Source organism: Macrosteles quadrilineatus, unplaced genomic scaffold, assembly GCF_028750875.1.
Source record: "Macrosteles quadrilineatus isolate MER2022 unplaced genomic scaffold, UCM_ALF_1.0 Scaffold_1__1_contigs__length_201487025, whole genome shotgun sequence".
Taxonomy (NCBI): domain Eukaryota; kingdom Metazoa; phylum Arthropoda; class Insecta; order Hemiptera; family Cicadellidae; genus Macrosteles; species Macrosteles quadrilineatus.
In genome coordinates, this window is record NW_026542594.1 from 69,349,510 (window position 1) to 69,373,394 (window position 23,885).

Consider the following 23,885-nt stretch of genomic DNA (forward strand, 5'->3'; position numbering starts at 1 on the left):
TTAAATTTGATGTCTCCGAAAACCTTATTCATCAGATCTGTAAGAACCATGGAACCATTTGCCAGTCCGAAGGGTACGTAGTTAAATTCGTATTGTGCCCATGGCACAACAAAACTTGTGTATTTTTTGGAATCTGGATGCAAAGGTATTTGATTGTATGCTTGGTTCAAATCTAGCAATGTGTAATATTTAGCTGTGCCAAGGTGTTGGAATGCTGACTCTAGGGTTGGTACTGGTGTGGCTTCAAGTGTCAAGCCTTGATTGAGCGCCTTATAATTAATTACCATGCGGGTCTTACCACCTTTTTTGGGTACTGTGAATGCTGGACTACTAAATTCTGAGGTTGACTCGCGTATGACGCCATCTTTGAGTAGTTCCTGTATGTGCTGTCGCAAAATTTCTGTTTTGGGGGGTGAAAATTGGTATGGTCTGCAACGTACTACGTGGTCTGGTTTAATGCTGATACGATATTGAACTAGATTGGTTCTGCCTAATGTTTTGGTAACTGTATCTGGGAACTTGGACAACAACTTTTCCAACTTGCGCTTTTGATCTGTGATCAAGTTAGTACCAAACTTAGGGGCTGGTGGCTCCTGTTTGCCGTCACTTTGTTGTGGTTGACCTAATGACAGAACTAACGGCGTGGTGTATGGAAATGTTATGGAATTTTTTGCTATGTTTATTACTGCTTTTGTTGAATTTAAAAAATCTATGCCTAATATGATGTCTACGGGAAGATGACTAGTGATATAAAATTTTTTGGTCCATGCGAGATAATTAACTTTAAAGTGTAGGTGTACGTAATGTGTTAATTTTAGTGGAATGGAGGAAGCTGTTGTAACGGTGGCATTGACTTCGTGTATCTGTCCAACTATAACACCCTTGATTGATCTGACCCTATTTAATAATGTATTCGATATAATCGAGCATGAGGCTCCTGTGTCGATGAGTGCTGGTATTGAGTGATTGGCTACTTTAATGTTTAAAAGTGCGGAATCATTTAGTGGTGCTGTTATAGATTTAATTTTTGGTGATGATAATTTTTCCTGAGGTTTGCATGCGAAGGTGGGTCTATTGTGATAATTGTTTGTTTTAGCGGTTGTGTGGTTGTGGTAGGGAGAGGGGTAACCGCCTATTGTCCTCCCCCATTGGGGTTTAAATGTGGTTTTGGGTAGGTGTTGAACGGGGGAATGTATGGTGCTCTAGTGTGTGAAGCGTGAGACTGCCTATTGCTTGGTGTGGTATTTATGAGGTAGGTAGTGTGGTTTGGGCGTTGAACTGGGAAGGACTGTCGTGGGGGGAAGCTATTGTTTTGAAAAGCTTGTTGGTGAGGAGTTCGGGGTTGGAATCTGGGTTGGTTTGGATAATTTCGGGGTTGGAATGCAGGTTGATTTGAGTAATTTCGGGGTTGGAATCTGGGACGGGAATCAGAAAGATGATTGAGCTGATGGCCATGAGACGTTCGCTTTTGATGGCTGAATTGATTGTTGTTGGGGGGTGTGTTGGTTTCAGGATGTGGTACTATTGATTGTTGAGTGACGCTTTGGGCAAAAGGGGCGATTTCGAGTAACTCCTGTATGTTGGTTATGGGCTTAAGGCCTGCAAAGGTGATTCTGGTTTGGGGGTTTATTCCCCGGAATATGTTTTGGAATATCTCTTGTGGTTGAGTGGATGGGGATAAAATCAAATACGATATTTGGATGTCGCGGACGTAGTCAGCCAGGTGCTCATCTGAGGATTGTTGTCTGTAAAGCAGTTGGTTTTGAAGCTGCCTCAGGACCTCGGGAGTGAAAAAATTTTGATTAATGTTTTGTAAAATAGATGACCAACCTGTAATGTGTGAGATGGAGGCCATCCAAAATTGTCTGAACCTATCCGTCGTGTATGGGAGAACATTCATCAATACAGCTTTATCTGGTGCGATTTGCATTTCAATGATTTTGTGTAGCTGTTTACAAAAAATCACGACCTGCTTAGGGTCGTGACCAGATGTTCTGGGTATCTCTTTCAATAATTCTCTCACAAGAGGTGGGCATGAGGTTGATTCCACTGGTGAAGAGGGTTTGGCAATCATCTGTATTTGGCTTGAAAAGGCAGCTGTGGTCTGGGCTATGGCATTGAGGGTCATCGATTGTAATGAAGTTATTAGGGTTTGCAAATTTGCATCATTTAGGTTGGTCGGGGTATACAGGGGTTGTTGGTTGGGTAGCGTTAGGTTCGGGTCGGGTTGTGTAGGTTGCGGGGTTTGGTTTTCAGAGTGGGGTTGCCCGGCAACGCTTTGGCTGGCGCGCGCGACTTGCTGCTCGTTGTCGCGCGCATCACTTTCACTACCAGTATTGCTAGCGGTTAAATTGTTGGTAGCGTTGGAGTCTATTATGAATTGGCGCAGAATTACCCTATTTTCTGCCAGTGTGTTCTCCGGATTAAGATTCCAAGCCTTGCACTGTGCAATTGCTTCTGCAGCATTCAGATCCTTTACCCAAGAGTGGGTTGAGGGAATATCATTTGTTTCATGTATAGGCATATTAATCATTTGAATGAGGGTGGGGGTAGCTTCCCTGTGAGGTCAGTGTGTGTGTAGATTTCAGTGTTCATTATTATTAACATTTATACATTTTTGAACTGCATACACATATGCACATATAGATATATACATACATACATATACACAAGTAGATTGTTTTTTTTAAAAAAAGGGTTTTGACTATTGCACTAAAAATAATGTCAGCTATCATACTGATTTGAGCTGGGCTGAGGAGTTATTTTGACAAACTCGACGTGTAATGTGACAGTAATACCTAACTTGTGTATGGTTGTGTGCTAATGAACACACTTCACATTCCATTGCCATTTGATGCAATTGGAATATTTGAATGAGGTTTGATTTCACCTGGGATGTGGTGAGATTTTATTTATTTTCTGTTTATTTACTTGATCATTTGGTGGGGTAAGGAAATGGTTTGGTTACACCCAGACGCCCTAGTAAATGCGGAACAACAATATACAAGACAGAGAAATATACGCCCTGGGTTCTCTGACCTTTTTGCCACATCTACCAAGACAACCATGCAACGTCGACACTCGTTTTTTTTTTTGAGTGGAAAACCCAGAGTTGGGTAAACAAATACTAGTTAACATCGCATTTAAAAATGAAAGTACAAAAAATGGTAAAAATAAAATTAATTATGGTGCACCAGGTATGTCCAACATCACGATACACATGATAACAATTTGATACTCTACAACAAATGCAAGCTTTTTTTTTTTTTTTTTTTTTTTTTTACAGGGTTTAGGGTAAGGATTGTGGGTAAGTTACTATGCAAGTGTGTGTCGTTACAATCCATTGATGAGTTTACATTTAAATGCCAGGGCGGCCAAATCCATAATCCAGTTGTCTGCACCATTATTAATTGCAAGTTGCAGGTGCTTATTATTTATTAGTCAAGTACGACACACTTATTCGGCCATTTATTCATGTGGATATTCAAGGAGTGAGAGGGTAATGTGCACTTTTTTTTTTTTTTTTTTTTTTTTTTTTTTTTTTTTTTTATAGCTAGCACTTGTTTATTGAAACTTGAAACAAAATATCATTGTGCATGATGACGTGTAGACATACCTTCTAATATCCCGGTATATAAAAAAATTCCTAGTGGCAATAGGTTACAGAGGTTGACCCTTGTTTGCTAGAGACAAATTCTAATCTAGGCCTAAAGACAATCTTAAAGCCTGGGTGTATAATTAAGGTAGGTAGGGTTGTGGGTTGGTATCTATAAAACAAAATTATTTTGGTTCAATGCTAACAAGCATTGAGAAGATTGGAGAAGTTAACGACATTGCAGCGACGTGTGCTTGAACAATATCGTAACTCAGGTAAGCGCGATAAGAAGTCGTGTTTGTGAGATATGTGCTGATTGTGTTTTGTAGGATCCTGGAGTTTGCAAAATTCTCCTATTCAGCCAGCTTTGGTTTCAAAAAAAAAGGAAAAACACATTTTATTTTATTTTACTACTAACTAACATTTATTTTGTCCCTATTATGTTTGATAACTGTTGTGTTAAAATTTCAAAGGCTCTCTTATTCAAATGTAGTTGGTCCAGTCGGCGTGAATACTTGTATTGCTGTTCGAAAAATAACTCATTTGTAGACTCATGAAAACACAATCGTAGAACAAAGATGGTTTCGCTTTGCAAGGTTGCGAGAAATTTATTGAATTCGGCTAATCGCTGCATGTGGGAGGGTGAATAAAGGTACCTAGGATACATTGGTAAGGTGAGTGTGATAATGTATTGTGGGTGACAGAGCTTAATGATGAGTATAACAAGTGATGAATATTGTGCGTGTAAATGCTCACTTGGTGTTTGCCTCGCAATGTCATTCGTAGCTGCGAATAAAACTACAATTGGCCTAACACACATACTAGCTAATTGTTGGCTACGTTGTTTTAAAATTGCCTTCAAGTTGGCCGTCGTAGTTCCAGACACTGTTATGCTATTCGAATTGACCTTCAATTGTTGCATGTGCGAAGGAAGTTTATTTAAATAATCTCTGTACCTACAAAATTGGGAATCCCCTACCAATAATATCTCGGGTAATTGTCGCTTTAGGCATTAAATAGGAAAACTAAGTGGTTTTTATTCTGATCGGGCTCTCGGGCCCCGCCCCAGTGGCTCTGGAGTTTCCCATGTTAACCTTATGAGTACTCATATTTAAATGGAATTAATGTATCTTAACAGCTGTTTCAATTAAACAAGTTGGTTCTGTTCTATGATGTGCAATAGCATTAAAGTTACAAGGATTACCAACAGGGTTCAGCACTATTATTCTTTTTTAAATTTATGACAACAGCTAATTTGCAACCAAAAGGTGAGTGAGCGTAGCGAACGAACTTCAACCCGGAGGCGAGTTAGCGTAGCGAACGAGCTAACCTGAAGGCAAGTGAGCGCAGCGAACGAGCTCCAACCTAAAGGTGAGTGAGCGTAGCGAACAAACTTCAACCAGGACGTGATTGAGCCATGCGAACGAGCTCACTTATGAAGTAAAACGGGGCAAAGCCCGCGGGTACAGCTAGTGTTTTTATAAAAATTTATAATCGTTATTATGGACAACCTAATGCGGCTATGAGTGGGAAATATTTGTAGAAAACACTAAAAAACAAGACCAGCTTTTGAAAAATGATAAGATATTTACAAGAATGTTGATTATATCAATCTGTTATGTACATCGTGAGTATTTCCATAATATTTTAGTTGACTGTTTTATAGTCATCGGAAATTATTACAGTTATTCATTTAAAATAACGCCTGTAATATTTCGCAATTGCTCGAATTCGAGCAACAGGTACACTAGTCTTGTTTATTGTTAGTTTTATTAGTGCCTCTGAGTGTGGTGGTTTGCTTGTCATTGACACTAAATATAGGTGGTTTTGCTGCTGAGGGTGATATCACATTGGCAAAAATTGTACAAATCTCCAGTATACCATTCAGCAAATGAGGCATTATAGACTTCATATTACGGTAGTGAAGGTTTATAATATATACGTAGCATTAGCTAATACATGAGTTTACATTCAAAGGACTGTTTTTGTTGCACATGCCACTTCTCTATAGTGTTTTTATTTTTTAATACAAATTTTGCTAGATAAATTTTTTTCTGATACACTGTTTGTTGTACCCAACAAATCCAAGTGACATCTGTGGCTACTTGTCCACAAACAGTAAGCTCCAATGTGAGTCAGAGTCTTCCTTTTCACAGTCATTACAGTTATTTAGACATAAAATAGTAGTTTACACTGATCCTGTGAAGGTAGTGTTAACAACACAAGTAGAAATTAAGGATCAATAGACATGGTATAGCCCCTGAGCTGAATTGATGACTAATATAATATAAATACCTCGTCACAGCTCTGTAGTTTCTGTAGATTACAGCTGTTTCGGCATTATAATGCCATCATCAGATACACACATCCACCTGAATTGGCGTTGTTAAACTGTACATAAACACGAACACGATAAAAACACAAAAACACGTAAAACAAGAGACAGGCCTGTCGCGTACATGATTGCTACAAGTACGGAAGCTGACTGGGCAACTGCTACTGCTAGTTCGTTCCAGCTGTGGCGGTATTATCTGCTGGACTTTGATCCCTTGTCTGTGGCTTGCTCCGTTTGATAATGTTATTAAAAATGGTGTGGGATTTAAATTGTAATTGATCGTTTAGTATGGGCTCATTGCTGCTTTTTATTTTATGAGCTTTATAAATCTCATATTCTTCAAGGGTATCTAATCTATTTCCATTAATACAGGCGTGTAGAACTTCTAAGCCGTTGTCCAAATCAAGTAAGTCGTGATTGTTATCAACCAGGTGTTGCGCGAACGTGGATTTTTGTTTGTCAGTCTTCCCGTTAGGGCGATGTTCTTTGTACCTAATGCTAAAGGATCGTCCTGTTTTTCCAATGTATGTACTCGGGCAACTAGCACATTTGATTTTATATACACCTGATTGGTCAGCATTATTTTTATTTGTCTTAGGTTTTAACTTATTAATAACTTTATTGCTAGTTCTGAAAGCTAGTTTGATCCCATGCTTTTCCAACTCATTCTTTAGGCTGTGCTGTAGGTGGTGAGAATAATCTACGCAGACGAATTTTTTGTTTTGCGGGATTAAGTTCTGATTTTGATTTTGTTTATTTTTGTATTTCTTTACTAAGTTGTCAACCATTTGAATATCATACCCATTAGATACGGCAATTTGTTTGATGATTTTCAGTTCTCTATTGTAGTTTTGCTCTGTCATTGGGACATGTAATAATCGATACTAGAGGTCGTCCAGTGGTCGAAACTCGACCAAAAATTTGTAATGTACAGACTTCTCTATTTTCGCCCCATACTGTAAATAAAACATGTGATTGGAGTTTCTTCAATTTGTTTTGATTTTCTGTTTATATTTCGTTGTTATTTCGTCACCAGCATGGAAACCCATAAAGCCCATGTTCATTTTTTTCAAATTTCAAATTCATTTTTTGTGCTTATTTCTGAGCCTATTTTAGTTTTTAAAGGGATTCTGCACACCTACAGAAAAATATCTTTCTAACAGTATGCGAAGATTTTTCCTGCGATGCACACGAGCTGAGAAAAAAGGTTTTAAAGAAACATGCTTGCCTATTAATATATAGATAGATACCATGCTATTGTAGGCGGCCAGTTTATGTGATACGGGGTGGTAAGACGTGCTGTGAATGGTTTGGTTTGACGTGGTAGGCTTTCTATATATGCTAAAATCTAATCTGTTATCTATCTTTTCTATTGTGATATCCAAGAAATTTATTTTATTTGATTGTTCAGTTTCCATGGTAAATTTTAAATTAGGCGTTATATTGTTGAGGAACTTGTGTAGAAGGTCAAGCTGTCTAGTGTTACCCTTGAAAATAAGAATTGTGTCATCAACATAACGGTGATATTCCGTTATCTTGTTTTTTTGTTTGTTCAGGTCTGAAAATATATATTTATTTTCAATATGGTTCAGATATACGTTGGCGAGTAAACTTGATAAGGGAGAGCCCATTGCCAGGCCATTTGGTTGACTGTAATATTTATCATTGAATTTGAAATAATTTTGTTTGAGTGCTTCTTTTAACAAAGTTAGTAGTTCGGTAATTGCTTCAGGTAGTAAATTCGAATCTTTGTTCAGGTGGTCTTTGACCATGTCTAGAGTTTGGTCAACAGGAACATTAGTAAAGAGATTGACAATGTCAAATGAAACTAGTAAATCATGAGGGTTTACCTGTACATTTTTGGCTTTGTTAATAAAATCATAGGTGTTGATAAGTCTGTAATTATTATGTAGAACTATTTGTTGGCTTAATATAGATTCAAGTTTCTGAGCGAGTTTGTATGTTGGGGCTGACGTGTAATCGACCAGTGGTCTTATTGGGGTGCCTTCCTTATGCACTTTAGGCAACCCTCTTAACATTGGTGCGTTGGGGTTCATTACACGAAGGCGTTTTATTTCCTCTTCACTGAAAAGAACTTTGCTATTGTTTATAAGCTTCCTTATTGTCTTTTGATAATTGTTAGTAGGATCTTTTTTCAATTCTATTACACCATTACTCTGAATAAAATCATTTACTTTGGTATTATAATCATCTATGTACATTAATACTGCTGTATTGCCCTTATCAGCTTTGCATAACAAGGCGTTATTTAAACATAACTTCTCTTTTATACTAATTAGAGCTAATGTCTCCTTCTTATGTATGTTAACTGAGTGTGAGGTTGATTTTGCATTCTCATGTGTCCTGTTTAATTTATTAGTTACTATCACACGAGCGGAGTTTCGGCTATCTTCATCTGGGATGGCTTTAATTGCACATTCAGCATTAATAAAGTCGTCAAACTGTGCTTTTTTGCCTACTTTGGGAAGGTTATATTTTAATCCTTTTTCTAACACGGAAACTTCATCAGTGTCTAATATTATATCAGTATTGTTTATTAATCGAGGATAGAACTCAAAATCGTGCAGGATTGCTGTTTCTTTATGTTTTTGTTCATTAATTAGCCTAGAAAACTTTTTTTGGAGAGTGGACTTTTTAGACTTCATAATTTTAGTGATAGAAAGTTCGATTTTATCCAACATTTCTTCAAGAATAATCTTGTGCGTGCAGTTTGAGAACTCTAGGTATTTTCTTAGCATGAGCCTATTTAACATATCTTTCTTCCGATATAAAAACTTTATTTCATTTCTAATCCATAACTTTTCTGCCTGTTCTAAAGTTTTCTTAGCTGATAAGGATTTGTTTCTAACCTTTATTTGGACATAGTTAGGTTTTAATCCATGACGAAGGCAGTCCTTATTAAACTTTATGTTCTGAACCGTGTTGTGTAGTTTCAGTTTGATGTTCTTGTATTGTGTGGCTAATGTTGCTTGACTAGCGTATGAATCAATAGACATGGTTTAGCCCCTGAGCTGAATTGATGACTAATATAATATAAATACCTCGTCACAGCTCTGTAGTTTCTGTAGATTACAGCTGTTTCGGCATTATAATGCCATCATCAGATACACACATCCACCTGAATTGGCGTCGTTAAACTGTACATAAACACGAACACGATAAAAACACAAAAACACGTAAAACAAGAGACAAGTCAGCTTCCGTACTCGTAGCAATCATGTACGCGACAGGCCTGCCTCTTGTTTTACGTGTTTTTGTGTTTTTATCGTGTTCGTGTTTATGTACAGTTTAACGACGCCAATTCAGGTGGATGTGTGTATCTGATGATGGCATTATAATGCCGAAACAGCTGTAATCTACAGAAACTACAGAGCTGTGACGAGGTATTTATATTATATTAGAAATTAAGGGTACGAGCCTTGGCGAGTGTCTCATAAAATTTTGTTCACAAATTAAAACGATTATAATTTGTTTACTGCATGTTTTATCATTTACTCAGTGCAGCTTTCAATCTGTATACAAGGGTGTTTTTTTTCAGTATAGGCCGTTTTTTGGTATAGATCCGTTGTTCGCTTGTCCTCTGTAGTTGACATGTACGCTTCGCTGTGTGTTGTTAAAATGTTTTAAACTTTCGAATCTCCCGCCACGTGCGAGATTAGGTCAGTGATACGTTTTTTGATTGCAAGAAACATTTGATGCCGATATTCATCACCAGATATGACTGAAGGCTATGGCCCTAATGCAATGAGTCAGGGTTAAGTGTGGAAATGGTTTAAGAAGTGTAAAAATTGCTGTGAAATCCTTTTCCTTTGAGGTCTTCTGTGAGAATTCTGGGTGCCCTCCAAAAACACAATTCCTTCCCAAATGAACATTTTTACGGCCATTTAAAAAATCCCTAGCCTCCCTAGTGGAAGACATCAATAGAAATCAATAGAAAAAATCTATTGATATCACTAGATGCTTAGTGATATCAATAGATGTTCATGGATATCATTACAAGTAAATACAAACAAATAGACATCACTGAAAACTTAGTCAATACATATCACTAGACATCTATAAACATAAAATATATCAATATAGATCATTAGAGCAAACAAATCGTTCATTGATATCAATAGAGAATATTTTTTAAATGTGTTAGATGTAAATATAAATCAATAGACATCAATACGGGTAAATACAATTCAAATTATCTCTAAAATGTATCACATATGAGCATTATGGATTATACAAAATATCAATGTAAAGTGGTTAAATAAACAGTAATAAAAATGTTATTTTTTGAAAAAAGGAAAAACTCTAGTTTTAGGTCATAGACGTTAGCTGAGGTACCTAAAACTCAATATAATTTAAAAATATATCATTTTAAAATTGTTGTAAAACAGTTACAACTTGTATTAAATCTTATTTTTTAAACTGCCAAAAACTGATTGCTAAACAATTTTAAAATTGTTGTAAAACAGTTTACAACTTGTATTAAAACTAATTTTCTTAAACTTCAAAAAACTTATTGTAAAACAATTTTAAAATTGTTGTAAAACAATTACAGCTCGTATTGAAACTTATTTTTTCAACTGCAAAAAACTTATTGTTAAACATTTTTAAAATTTTTTCAATCTTATATCAACAAATGATTTAAAATTGTTATACAACAATTGTAATACAGCTTTCGACAACTTTTAACAATTTCTTTCTTAATGGGTTATTGTTAGGGATAAAATTCACTTACAAATTCATTATTGAATTCCTTATTTCTAGAAATCAATAAAAAAAATTGTATTGACACTATTCACATCACCCAAGTAGCAAGAAAACAGTTTGAACTGGTAATAAAACAGTTTTGAAACATGTTAAAGCATAGATACATGCTTGAAATGACACAAATGCCATTGAAAAATCTTTTTTAAGTTAAATTATGAGGCCTAACACAGCTTCTCGCATTCAAAATGGCTATCATTACTTAGTCAGACATGAAGCGTCCGTGGTGTAATGGCTTAGTCAACTGTCTACCATGCTGGAGTCCCAGGTTCAATTCTCGGAATAGTCAGGAGATTTTTGCCAAGAATTTTATTACTTTTTCATTTTTATTTTATGTTTAGTGCATAGTAGATATGGTTCAATGTGTTGAAACAAATTAAAAATTGTTTTTTTACAAGCTACAAATTATTTTCAATTAAGCTAATGACTCGGATCCTATTTACTTGTATTGATATGTATTGATGTGTATTGATGTGTATTGGCCCAAATACACCTACGTATTGATATATTTGTATTGATTTGTATCATATTTTGTATTGATATATATTGATCTCTTCCACAAGGGCTATTTATGCACTTTCCCAGCTATCATTGCAACAGGGTATTAATTTCAGTTATCTGGCGATCATTGTCAGCATTGGATATGTTTCATGTGGTAGAAAATGTATCACTGATCTTATTTCGCACGTGGCGGAAGATTCGATAGTTTAATTTTTTTTTTAATACACAGCAAAGTGTACTTGTCAGCTACAGAGGTGCAAATTGCGTCATTCTGTTCACAAATGATGCCACTAAGTGGCGAGGAGCCTCGTTGCGGCGTACTAGCGAACTACAGATTTATACACAAAAAATGGCTCTTACTTAAAAAACCACCCTCGTAATTTAGTCATGGAGCACTAAGTTTTACCTAAAATCATTGATACAACTAGACATTCCATCCCTATGTTAAAAGTGTTGCCAGTTTTTTATCAAAATTGTCATAGTTGATGTGAGCCACCGACAGTTGTTGTGCTGAACTTGGTCAGCAACACAAAAAAAGGTACCGAAAAGAATCTTAGACACTAGCCTATTCTGTGACTGGCTCACACAACTAGGTTCTTTTTAATAAAAACAATTGGCGACAGCTGGTTTATATAGATGGGATGTCTACTTCAGTATCCAATAGTCAATCGTTTAATTCCACACACATGGTAAAACAACTTATCTTTTCAGAGAGACAACATACTAGACTCAAAATATGACTTGGTGTGTCAAGATGGCAGAAATAGTTGTGAAAAGAATCAAACACCTAACTTGACAGAAAAGGACCATGAAAACAGAAGATACTATCACAAAGAAATAAGTCAAACTGACAAAGAAGAAGAAGTTTTTGCAACCTATAACTCTTCAGATAGAGGAATAAACAGCTACTATTGTAAAAACGATGATGAAAAGCTGCTTTTTGTTGACAAAACTAATATTGACCGGCAATGTAAACAAGACCAGCATAATGAAGTTGATATTAATATGTGTCAAGATCAGCCTGGTTACCATATCTATTTAGACCATCATAAATATCAAAGGAAGGATTATGCAATAGCTAAGACTGAAAATCACTCAGAGGAAAGTTATAGTTGTCGCCCCAATGGGAATGATAAAACTTTAAACCAGTCTGATGAAGCATCAACCATTCCAAATGAAACTCATGTTAATACTGACAGCAAGAGCTATATTCAAATGAAAAACCTCTCTGTTGATGTGCAAGACTCGTGTGACAGGAAATATGAGTACCCAAAAGACAGCCCCAATGCCGACCAAATAAATCACATGTGTTCTCAAAAAGATGAAATTTGTGATATAAGAGATTATACCTGTAACATTTCTGGAAAAGATCATCTACCGAGACATGAGGAAGGATGTGGTTGTAATGATTGCAGGAGTCATTGCCACGATGAGTACTACCAGTATGAAATGCAAGATGAGAATATCTATAGAACTGAAGAACACCAACCCCAAGATCAGACTTGCAGAGATTACCAACTAGGTACAGAGCATGAGCACTGCTATAACAAGAGCTACAATCACTCTGAAAATGAATATTATGCAGGACAAAATTATCGCTATCATCAAACTGTATTACAAAACAAAGAAGATCGTCACACTAATAATTGCAGTCCATTAGCTCAGGGAGGAAATCTGCATGTGGATGAAGTAGACCTTACCTTCGGAAAAGAAGAAACTTCAGCTGTCGACCTAAGGGTTTTGAGGCCATTAAGATACTATACTGAATCAACCCAAATACAGGAGTCTTATAGGGACCAAGAACCCATGACTGTTTCAGACATGTTGAATGATTCCCACATTACTCACTACACCAGAGAGGATGCCTCCTTAAATGCAACAAGTATCAAGCATGACTATGTCCCTCATCCCACTTTCTATAGGGAAGATTATAAAAATGCTTCAGACGAACCGAGTGAGTTTAAAATTGATGATGGGATTTGTGAGACAATGGATGAGGATAATAACAATCAATGGGATGCAGCAACAAATACAGAACACATAAAAGTTGAGGATAAGGGATCCCAAACGGGGATTATAGAAACAAGAGAGGTTGCTGTTCAGACTGATATTAAGAATGCCATAATACCTCTTACATTCTTTAAAAACATAGAGAAAAAGATAGCTAACTACACATGTCACATATGCCACCGGGTTTACATTTCTAAACCCAGTTTTGAACGTCATCTTAGAACACACAAGAAAGAGCAAAATAATGTCTTTGCTGATGTCAAATTAACAACTGAAACTAAACTTCAAATTTGTAAACGAAGCAGCAACCCCAAAAACTTAAATACTCAGAAACCTATCATTATACATGTACCCAGATCAATTTTACAGTGTGAAAAATGTTATATGACTCTTGAAAATCAGAAACAGAAGGATAACCACAATTGCTGTTTCACGCCTTTCTCCTTAATTAAATGCCCAGAGTGTCATATCAAGTTTTACACACCAGGAGCACTCAATGAGCATATAGGCATGGTTCACAAGAAAGACAATGCATACTACTGCATTTTTTGCAATAAAAGCTTCAATGCCGGTTACAATTTTCATCTTCACTTGGATGAACATCTGTCCAATCAGTAAATATCTGTACATCAAACACAGAGGTGACTAGAATTAATTAATTCTAGAAATGGTTTTAGTTTTCCCCTCCAGTATCTAATCTTAAAATTATCTCTAGTTATTCTTAACATTTGTTCATGGAGAAGATAAAGAATGTTTATCTTTACAGTTATCGTAAGAAAGGATTTTGTTATTTTACTTGTATTTTAAGGAAAAGTAAGTCTACTTTGATTTAATATTTTATTACGAATAATTTTTTATATGATCAATATAATTTTCATAATATTCTTCTAGCATTTCTTTCTCCCTATACTATTTGAAATTTAAACATTACGTGTTGCAGAAACCTGCTCACTAAAGAAATTGTTAGATGTTTCATCAAGTTTTGATAGAGATTGTTCATAAACGCCAATTAACAATTATTGAGATGGAGACACCACCTATGTGGGTATTTAAACCCAAATATGACTGAAGAGTGGGTGTAGAATTGACTGTGATGCCTTCTTGTGTGCTTTGTTACTGACTAGGATTAGCTATGTTTCATTAGTCAGGACCATTATTTATTAAAAGCCCAATGATCAAGGACAGCTGGGTCCAATTTCAAACCATCAAAATCTTTGCTCAGAACACCAGCACAAGTAGAACACTAGGCACCAGATGGCAAATAGATCCTGAGAAAACTCAGTAGATGGTTCGAAACTGGGCCCAACTCCAGCTGTTCCTGATCGTTGGGCTTTAAATAAATGATCCTGACTAATGAAACAGCTGATTAGACCACATAGATCATCACACTCCTTACTTCTCTGTGTTTGCATAGACTATACACAGAATAGACTTCCCATGTAATGTAATGATTTGAAGCCAAAAAACGGGGTGCAATTTTGTGTATAGTCAATGGTGTTAGTTATTAAAAGCTAATTTTTTATATTTAAAGAGTACTAAAATTGCATTTAACTTCCTAAAATAACAAAATAAAAATATTTTTAAAAAATCACACCAAACAAGAAGACAATTATTTGGCTAATATAATCTAAAATAGTTTGTCTTCAGGTAGTTTAGTGTTAGCCTTACAATCTCAAGTTGAACAAGATGAGTAAGGTAAGTAAGAGAACATGTTCTTTGGTGTTAGTAGCAATCTTAAGACCTTCTATAGCTGGTGGTAAGATAAGTCATGTTGTCTGGAATTTACAGTTAAACTTGGCCCTGGCTGGCACCATGGACACCATCAATATGGGAAGGGGGGCCCTATGAGACCCCACCAGGGGTGACCATACACACTGGAAATTCCGGGGAGTTAATTAGCCTCAATTTTTGAGTCTGGAACTATGCGGGAATTTTCAAATTACACTGGGAAACAGGCCCGTAAATCTGCAAATTACACGTTAGTAATCATGGCGAAATCATTAACCTCTTCCGCTGTAACGGCAAAATTGAGAACATCTTCTGCGGCCACGGAAAAATTGAGAACATCTTAAGTATAGTCACTGTGAAATTATGAACGTTTTCCACCTGGCAGGATTGCCAGGTGGAACTGCCTGGTGTTGGAACCGGCACTTCAGGTAAGGCCCCTAGTGGAAGACATCAATAGAAATCAATAGAAAAAATCTATTGATATCTATACTAGATGCTTAGTGATATCAATAGATGTTCATGTATATCATTACAAGTAAATACAAACAAATAGACATCACTGAAAGCTTAGTCAATACATATCACTAGACATCTATAAACATAAAATATATCAATATAGATCATTTGAGCTAACAAATCGTTCATTGATATCAATAGAGAATATTTTTTTAATATGTTAGATGTAAATATAAATCAATAGACACCAATACGGATAAATAAAATGCAAAATATCTCTAAAATGTATCACATATGAACATTATGGATTATACAAAATACCAATGTAAACTTTGTGAAATAAACAGTAATAAAAATGTTATTTTTTGAAAAAAGGAAAAACTCTAGTTCTAGGTCATAGGCGTTAGCTGAGGTACCTAAAACTCAAAATAGGTAATTTAAAAATATATAATTTTAAAATTGTTGTAAAACAGTTACAACTTGTATTAAAACTTATTTTTTAAACTGCCAAAAACTGATTGCTAAACATTAAAATTGTTGTAAAACAGTTACAACTTGTATTAAAACTTATTTTTTAAACTGCCAAAAACTGATTGCTAAACATTAAAATTGTTGTAAAACAGTGTGTTTTAAACTTATTAAAACTGATTTTCTTAAACTTCAAAAAAGTGGTTGTTAAACAATTTTAAAATTGTTGTAAAATAGTTACAGCTCATATTGAAACTTATTTTTTTCAACTCCAAAAACAATTAAATGTTAAACAATTAGTTTAAATTATAAATTACAGTATAAATTGTTTCAATCTTATATCAAAATTGTTGTAATATGAAGTTTAAATCAAAATGTTTTAAAATTGTTAACAATTATTGTCATACAGCTTTCGACAACTTTAAACAATTGTTTTGCTTACTGGGTTATCGTTAGGGATAAAAATCCCTCACAAATTCATTATTGAATTCCTTATTTCTAGAAATCAATAAAAATTGTATTGACACTATTCACATCACCCAAGTAGCAAGAAAACAGTTTGAACTGGTAATAAAACAGTTGAAAAAAGTAAAACATGCTTGAAATGACACAAGTGCCATTGAAAATCTTTTTCAAGTTAAATTATGAGGCCTAACACAGCTTCTCGCATTCAAAATGGCTATCATTACACAGTCCAACATGAAGCGTCCGTTGTGTAATGGTTAAGACAACCGGCTTCCATGCTGGAGTCCCCGGTTCAAATCTTGGGAACCCACTGAACTTTTTGCCAAGAATTTTTTTACTTTTTAATTTTTATTTTATTTTTAGTGCATAGTTGATATTATTCAATGTTTTGAAACAAATTAAAAATGGTTTTTAACAAGCTACAAATTATTTTCAAATAAGCTAATGACTCGCTAATACCTCGCATCACTGACTGGCCATCACAGGCAATTCTTTCAAATTAAACTGTGTGCAGTTTTAAGATGCCTAAGCCTCTTCAGGTAGCCAGTCGTTCCCTTCCTTCTTTCAAATCTAAAATTTATAATTGGCTCGTAGCAAATCTATTTTATAAAATTAAAGAATCATGGACCACAAAATATAAATTGAATTTTGAAAACAAAATTGATTTGTAACTAGTAAAATGTAGATTTGGAAATCTTGACTCTGTTAAACTTCTGTTATTATTATATTTATTTTAATGTAACACGACAATGCCTATTCATATGTAACTACTTGATCAATGAAAATAAATTTTCTTATTCTTATTGTACCTCACATCAGAAGACCAAATGTGTATGCGTGTACGGGTTCGGGGTGGAATTGTTCCCCCCTCTAGGACAAGGAGGCAGGTAGCTTGGCTTGTGTACAGGCTTGAATTGTACCCCCCAGTAAGTAACATCTTTAATCGGCTGTGTGGAGATGTAAAGACTGAATGGATGTCATATTTTTAAATTCAAAACCATCTCAAAATACCCATACCAGTATACTATATCAGTTACCAATGAATTTGTATTACTTATAATAGCAAGGTAAAATTTTATAGACGTTGGAAATTATGTAAAATTTTGTAAAGACTATGTTTTAAAGTTTATACATATGTAATCTGTCGTATACTGTTCATATAAAATATATTGTATAAAATACGCTGCTTTAGAACTTTGTTACAACTTTATTTATCCTTTTTGGGCAATATTGTTTACCTTTAAATAGAGTAGTTAGTCCAAAGGTTTGCACTTGTTGTAAATGCACTGAAACGTTTGTAAATACAAATTTAGTTAGGATAACATTCTCCCTTAACATCATGCTATAACATTACTTGTACAGGGTGAATAAAAAGTCAAGACCCCCCTCTAATATTTTTCTAAGTAAATATACAGAGATATCCTTAAGGTGGTCTTGCAATCTTAGCAGGAAGTTTCATTTTATGAGTTGCCCCCAAAATCCCCCCTTTTTGGGGGACATTTAAAAATTTCAAAATAATAAAATTAAACTTCCTGCTAAGATTGCATGACCACCAAAATAATATCTCTGTATATTTACTAAGAAAATTATTAGAGAGGGGAGTCTTGACATTTTATTCACCCTAAATTACCACAAATGGAAGAAATTCCAATCACATGTTTTGTTTTGTTTACAGCATTGGGTGAAAATAGAGAAGTTTGCCCAATAAGGTAAATGCACCAGTAGCTGACAGTGCTCCAGAAGCTGACAGTTTGAGTTTCTTTACATTATAATGTGGTCTCTTAAAAATATTTACACATGATTGCATTGTTAGAAGAACATATGTTTATTCCTGATTTGATTACAAAAAAATCTGTGAAATTTAGCACATACTCGCTGAATGGTGGTGGTTTGAAAGCAACCCTGTCTGTACACATCATATTTAGTCGATTCCCTTAATGAAACTGTTAAGAAGTTAAGTTTGGTTTTTTGTCATTTCGCAAAATTTCTTAAATATTATTAATGGTTAGGCTCATTATTTTTATCAATTATACCTTTGTTGACAATTTCATGATAAAATTGGGGTTTTAGGGGTTTTGGATTTAAAATTATATCAATGTCAGGCTTTGGTACACAAAAGCCATACAAGTTCCAATAGCTGACAGGGGATATTTGCTACTTGCACAATATTAAATTAGTTTTACCCATTGAAATTTGCATGCTTTTTATAATTTATGTAATCTCACATTTTTTTAAAATGATTTTAATTTTTTAATTAATAAGCCAAATATATTTAAAAAATTTATATTTTTTTAAATATATATAAAATATATATATTTTTTAATGTAAATATTTTTATTTTAAAATATGTAAAATAAATTTTCTTAATAACGTTTTACATGATTTTATTTATAACTTAATTATTAAGTTAGATTTTATTCGTCTTATAAATTATAAAACCCTTAGGTTTAGCAGCTAGTACATTTATAGTTCCAGTGTCAGCTACTGGGACAACACATAGTCAGCTACTGGTACAAGCACTTTTTTCACTGTCAGCCACTGGAACACGTACAAAGGTTGAATTAAGTTCAAAAATGTTATAAAATATATTTTAAAAACCCTTTTTGTGTGACAAATTTGAAAACTACACTAAATTTAGAATCCCATAAAATCCGTAATATCTCTTTAGTTCCTATTTATTCAAAACCACGGATTATTAAGTGCGTATAGTTTCTTATACTGTCAGCTACTGGTGCGTTTACCTTACATACTTTTAGTCGAGTTTTCAAACACGGGGCGAGCTCTAGTTTTAATGTAATACAGTACAGTACTTACAATACCTGGAATATACTTTTTACGACACTTTAAATCTATTAATAAGGGTGGCCACATGCATTTTTCATTACTGTTGAGTGCAATTTAATATTTGCCACATGTCTGTTTTTAATGTTATACTTCATTGATGAATACCAGATGGTTAAATTGTTAAATCCCAAGTAGTAGAAAAAGGAGAAAAAAATCGTTTTAATATCAATTTCAACTTATATTAAAACTGTTATTAATATGAGTATAGTTGACAACCGGCTAGATTAAAAATTGTTTTACAACTATATTGCAACAATTTTACAACAATTTAAAAACTGTTTTTACAACAATTTTAAAATTGACTTTGCAACAAGTTAAACATTGTTTTCACATAGGACCAACCATCCCATGGGCATATCCTAAACACAAAATAATAAAGATATTGTGTGAAATGCATATATATCAGTTGAGCATTTTGATTAAATAGTTCATAAAAACAAATTTTGAGAAAAAACTAGTTTTAAAATTATCTTACCCCAGCGAGTCTTGAACCCGAGACCTCCCGACTGTGAACCCCTTTCCTTACCTCTGAGCTATCTGTGATTATTGATAAATAATGTTTTCAATCGGTCAAAGAGGAGCGGACAGTTGCAAATGGTTGCAATACTTAATACTTTTGATACTATGATTATGTTTAGGCCTCAAGTTGTTGAATTGATTTTCTGGGAGTTGAGGAGGATACCGGTATTTGAATGTAGATGAATTAATTAACATTGCTAATGTTATTATAATTATTGTTATATGATTAATTCATCCCCCCCCTTAAATTGTTCAACTACTAAAAATTTGCTCAAATAACTGAAAAAAAAACAACAACATATTTGCATTATTATTATTATTATAACAGTCATATTTACGATGGGTTTAAAAGAGTCATCTCAAAGATTACCGGTGTGTAACTCAGACCACGTTTATCTTCGTTATTGATAAACCTAAAGCATTCCGGCCGGTTTTCTCCTTCTCAAAATGCCTTGCTGTCCAGGCAACACAGGTTATTGACAGAGGGCCAATTGAGAACGAATTTCACAAACAATCTGGTCCATCAGTACAACACGAGAAGAGCTAATCAAGTACATGTACCCCAATTTAACTCAACTTTGGCCTGCAAGAGCCCATATTTTAATAGTGTCAAGATCTACAACTCGCTACCAAGGAACATTATTCGAGAGCAAAATATCAATAAATTCAAGAAGATGTTAAAGGAATATTTATGTAAAGCGGCCTATTTTAAAGTAGAAGATCTGTTCAATTAGGCCTATTATTGTGCTTTATACCCATTTTTACGACCACGTCGCAGGAGCGATGCTAGTGGGACATCATCAAGTATCAAGTAAGTATCAAGTAAGTAAAAGTAGTTTTGGGGTAGTGTTAACCTAATAGTTGAGATTGTCCAGGGTAGGTGTTGCCTGCGATGAGTTAAGTCCATTACGCGCCACTGTTCTGTAGCTGCGGTCGTTATCACGATTACGCGTCCTGTCTATGTTTTGTTGTCGTCGCGTCGTAGGCATTTAAAAGAAAAAAATAGCAAATAAACAAATTATAGCTACACAAAATAACGATATATACACACATTTAAGTTACAATCATGCTAACACGATTTGTCATAGTGACACAAAACAACGATACCTAAATACACAAATTTAAGATACAACCATACTAACACGATCAATCTTGGGGGTTATGTTTACACAAACTCAAATAGTAAATAAATGTACTCAATGCGTTTCGAATTGAAAAATAAATAACAGCAATTAAATTATACAGCTGATCAAAATGTAAACAATTAAGTTCTCCATAAGGATAACATGGGAACTTTCAAAGCCACTGGGGCAGAGCCCGAGGGACTTTTTCAAAAATGTAAGGCCAGTTTGCAAATCTACGCGACACGCTCTTTCCAATGAGACGTCAATGGATAAAATCGGTTAAGAAATGGCGGAGGAGTTCAACCGACAAAGTTTCATGTAGCGTATTAATTATATAGATATGTTAGGCAGGTGTTCCATCACTGTATCTAGTATCAAAACTATCACAATTAACGTCATCGGTAACTTATCACAAAAATTGGTAACTTATGCATTATGAATTTACCTATTCAAGTAGGCCTAATTCAATATTCATAATGTAATACCGGTAACTACTACAAAATTATAAAGAATTGTATTATATTTAAAATAAATTCTTTATAAGAAGAATTATTTAATTGCTATGCTTTACCTGTCCAATAAACATAATTTGTTACGTATTTTAATAGGTACTTTACTTTTCCAACTTCATTTCATTTTCAATTAAAAAATTTAAACATCATAGGCTGTTATTTAAACATTATTGATAAAACCTATTTATCTAGTATATATCAAAACTAACTGCAAGCAAATTTAAAAACGGCAAAAAGAGATACAACCCATTAATTAAGATTAAACATAAATAATCAAACAAATTAAACATTTATTTCAAAATTGTTGAAACTTGTTTTTTTAGAACTACACAAACAATTGTTAAATAGTATTGTAAACAACCTAAACATTGTTTTAAAATTGTTTATAAAAAAAACTAAGGATAAAACAATTTTAAAATTGTTGTAAAATAGTTACAGCTTGTATTAAGACTTATTTTTTAAACTGCAAAAAAAACTGTTTAACAATTTTAAAATTGTTGTAAAATAGTTACAACTTGTATTAAACTTATTTTTTTAAACTAGAAAAAAACTGATTGCTAAACAATTTTAAAACTGTTGTAAAATAGTTACAACTAGTATTAAAACTTATTTTTTTAACAGAAAAAAAAACTAATTGCTAAACAATTTTAAAATTGTTTCAATCTTATATTAAAATTGTTGCAATATGAAGTTAAAATCAAAATGTTTTAAAATTGTTATACAACAATTGTAATAAGACTTTTGACAATATTTAACAATTTTTTTGCTTATTGGGATGTGATGTTAAAAACAATAATAGTCTAATCCATGTCTTCTTTAGTTGGTTGAATTAACAGTGTTGAGTTTGATAAATTCAGTTTGCCCTTTTATTTTAATGAGCTAGGTATTTTAATTTAGTGTCCAGGGAAACCACATATTTACAATTACCATTATCAATCATTATCATTATTATGAGATAGGGACTCAATTTAGGTGTGTATTTAACCCAAATAGTGTAAGAGTGAATGACGAGTAACAGGATGCAGTAGCTTTATACTGCCAAAGATCAGCTGTTTCATTAGTCAGGGTAGTTTATTCAAATCCCAATGACCAGGAACAGCTGAGTCCACTGTGTATACTGACTTTTCTCAGGGTCGATTCAGCAACCTTTTGATTGAAAGGCGAGCACTTTAACCACTCAGCTATACCCAGTCACAATTAGACAGCAGTGTCAGAAACCGATCACTTTCCCACAACCGCCAACTTCCAGAGTTTCTCATGGTTTACACCTGTAATCACTGCAAGTAGAGGAAAAAGTTAATAAAACATCAGTAGTTCGAGCTATTAATAAAAACACAGAATTACCTTTGCTGTAGCAGCAAACATACACATTAAACAAATGTTATTTATAGGGAATAAATATTATATTTCCAGGAGATAACTTGGTGAAAATCCATAGGTAGTTTGCAGGTTTGCTGCGGCGGAGGTATTACCACTTATTGCAGTAATATTCTTTTCATTATTATTTAAATAAGAGGTTACTAAATCCAGGGCAACCATTACAGGGGTCAATTGGCACTGTTTTGTGTAAAAAAATACTGTAACTCTATGATTTAATTTGAAAAGATAAACATAATCAAAAGTGTCAACGTAACCTAATAACCATTCAGGCCATATGGGGACTTTTTAATTTTTCTTCTACTTGCAGTGATTACAGGTGTAAGCCATGAGAAACCCTGGAAGTTGGCGGTTGTGGGAAAGTGATCGGTTTCTGACACCTCCACAATTACCTCCTAATCCTCAGCTGCCCCAACTGTGATTTATTGGAGCGTCTCCAAACTAAAGCTTTGACCGAACAATTAATTTTCTCAAGACTCATGATTAACAAATTCAAGCTAAGAATACAGAGGAGGGTTTAGCATTTAGAAATACAGTATTATGTTTGTTATAGTTTTCATAGGGAGTTTTTAAAATTCTAGTGAACCGCTTGTTCGAAAAGACGGAAAAGTTACTTTGTAGGCTAAATACATGTACATTCATATTTTATTATTATTATTTTAGTCATTTATGTGTGATTTACGTGTGTGTATTTATGTTAAATAAAAAAAAAATACCCCCGTCGCAGCAAACCTGCAGACTAAGGAAATTTCCATTTGTCTGAATTAATTTTTTAATTAAATGTATTTAAATAAAACAAGGAAACTACAAGGAAACTAAAGTGTATTTTTTAGTAAAATATTAATAGCTTAGTATAAAATAAATAAAATATCCATAAACAAGCAAACTACAACATTTTACAATATTCTCCATAAGAATAAACTGGGAATTTTAAATTTAAAATTGTTTGAACTTTCTCTGTTACCAATAACCGTACAAAAACACTTTGATGTACTAAATTATTTCTTTTTAAGCTCTTTTAAAAAGAGGTCTAGAGAGAAATTGGCAAATTTTGTGTTTTGAGGGTAATGAGAAACCCCATTTTTCACCCCATAAAACCTAAGTGAGACCCCGTTCCCATGGTCCGATCATGCTGATTCGCGAACTCATTCAGTTTATCCCGCCTTACA

General features: G+C 34.1%; 1 protein-coding gene across 2 annotated transcripts in view; it reads left to right on the top strand.

Moving 5' to 3' along the window:
• LOC128983541 (zinc finger protein 652-B-like) overlaps nt 1-14,093 on the top strand; it is a 32,268-nt gene extending 18,175 nt beyond the window's left edge. For both annotated transcript variants that reach the window (XM_054402847.1, XM_054402846.1), the window contains one exon: nt 11,925-14,093. In XM_054402847.1, the coding sequence (XP_054258822.1) occupies nt 11,925-13,841 (1,917 nt within the window). In that variant the 3' untranslated portion in view covers nt 13,842-14,093. The remainder of the gene's footprint in view (nt 1-11,924) is intronic.
• The last annotated feature ends 9,792 nt before the right edge of the window (nt 14,094-23,885 follow it).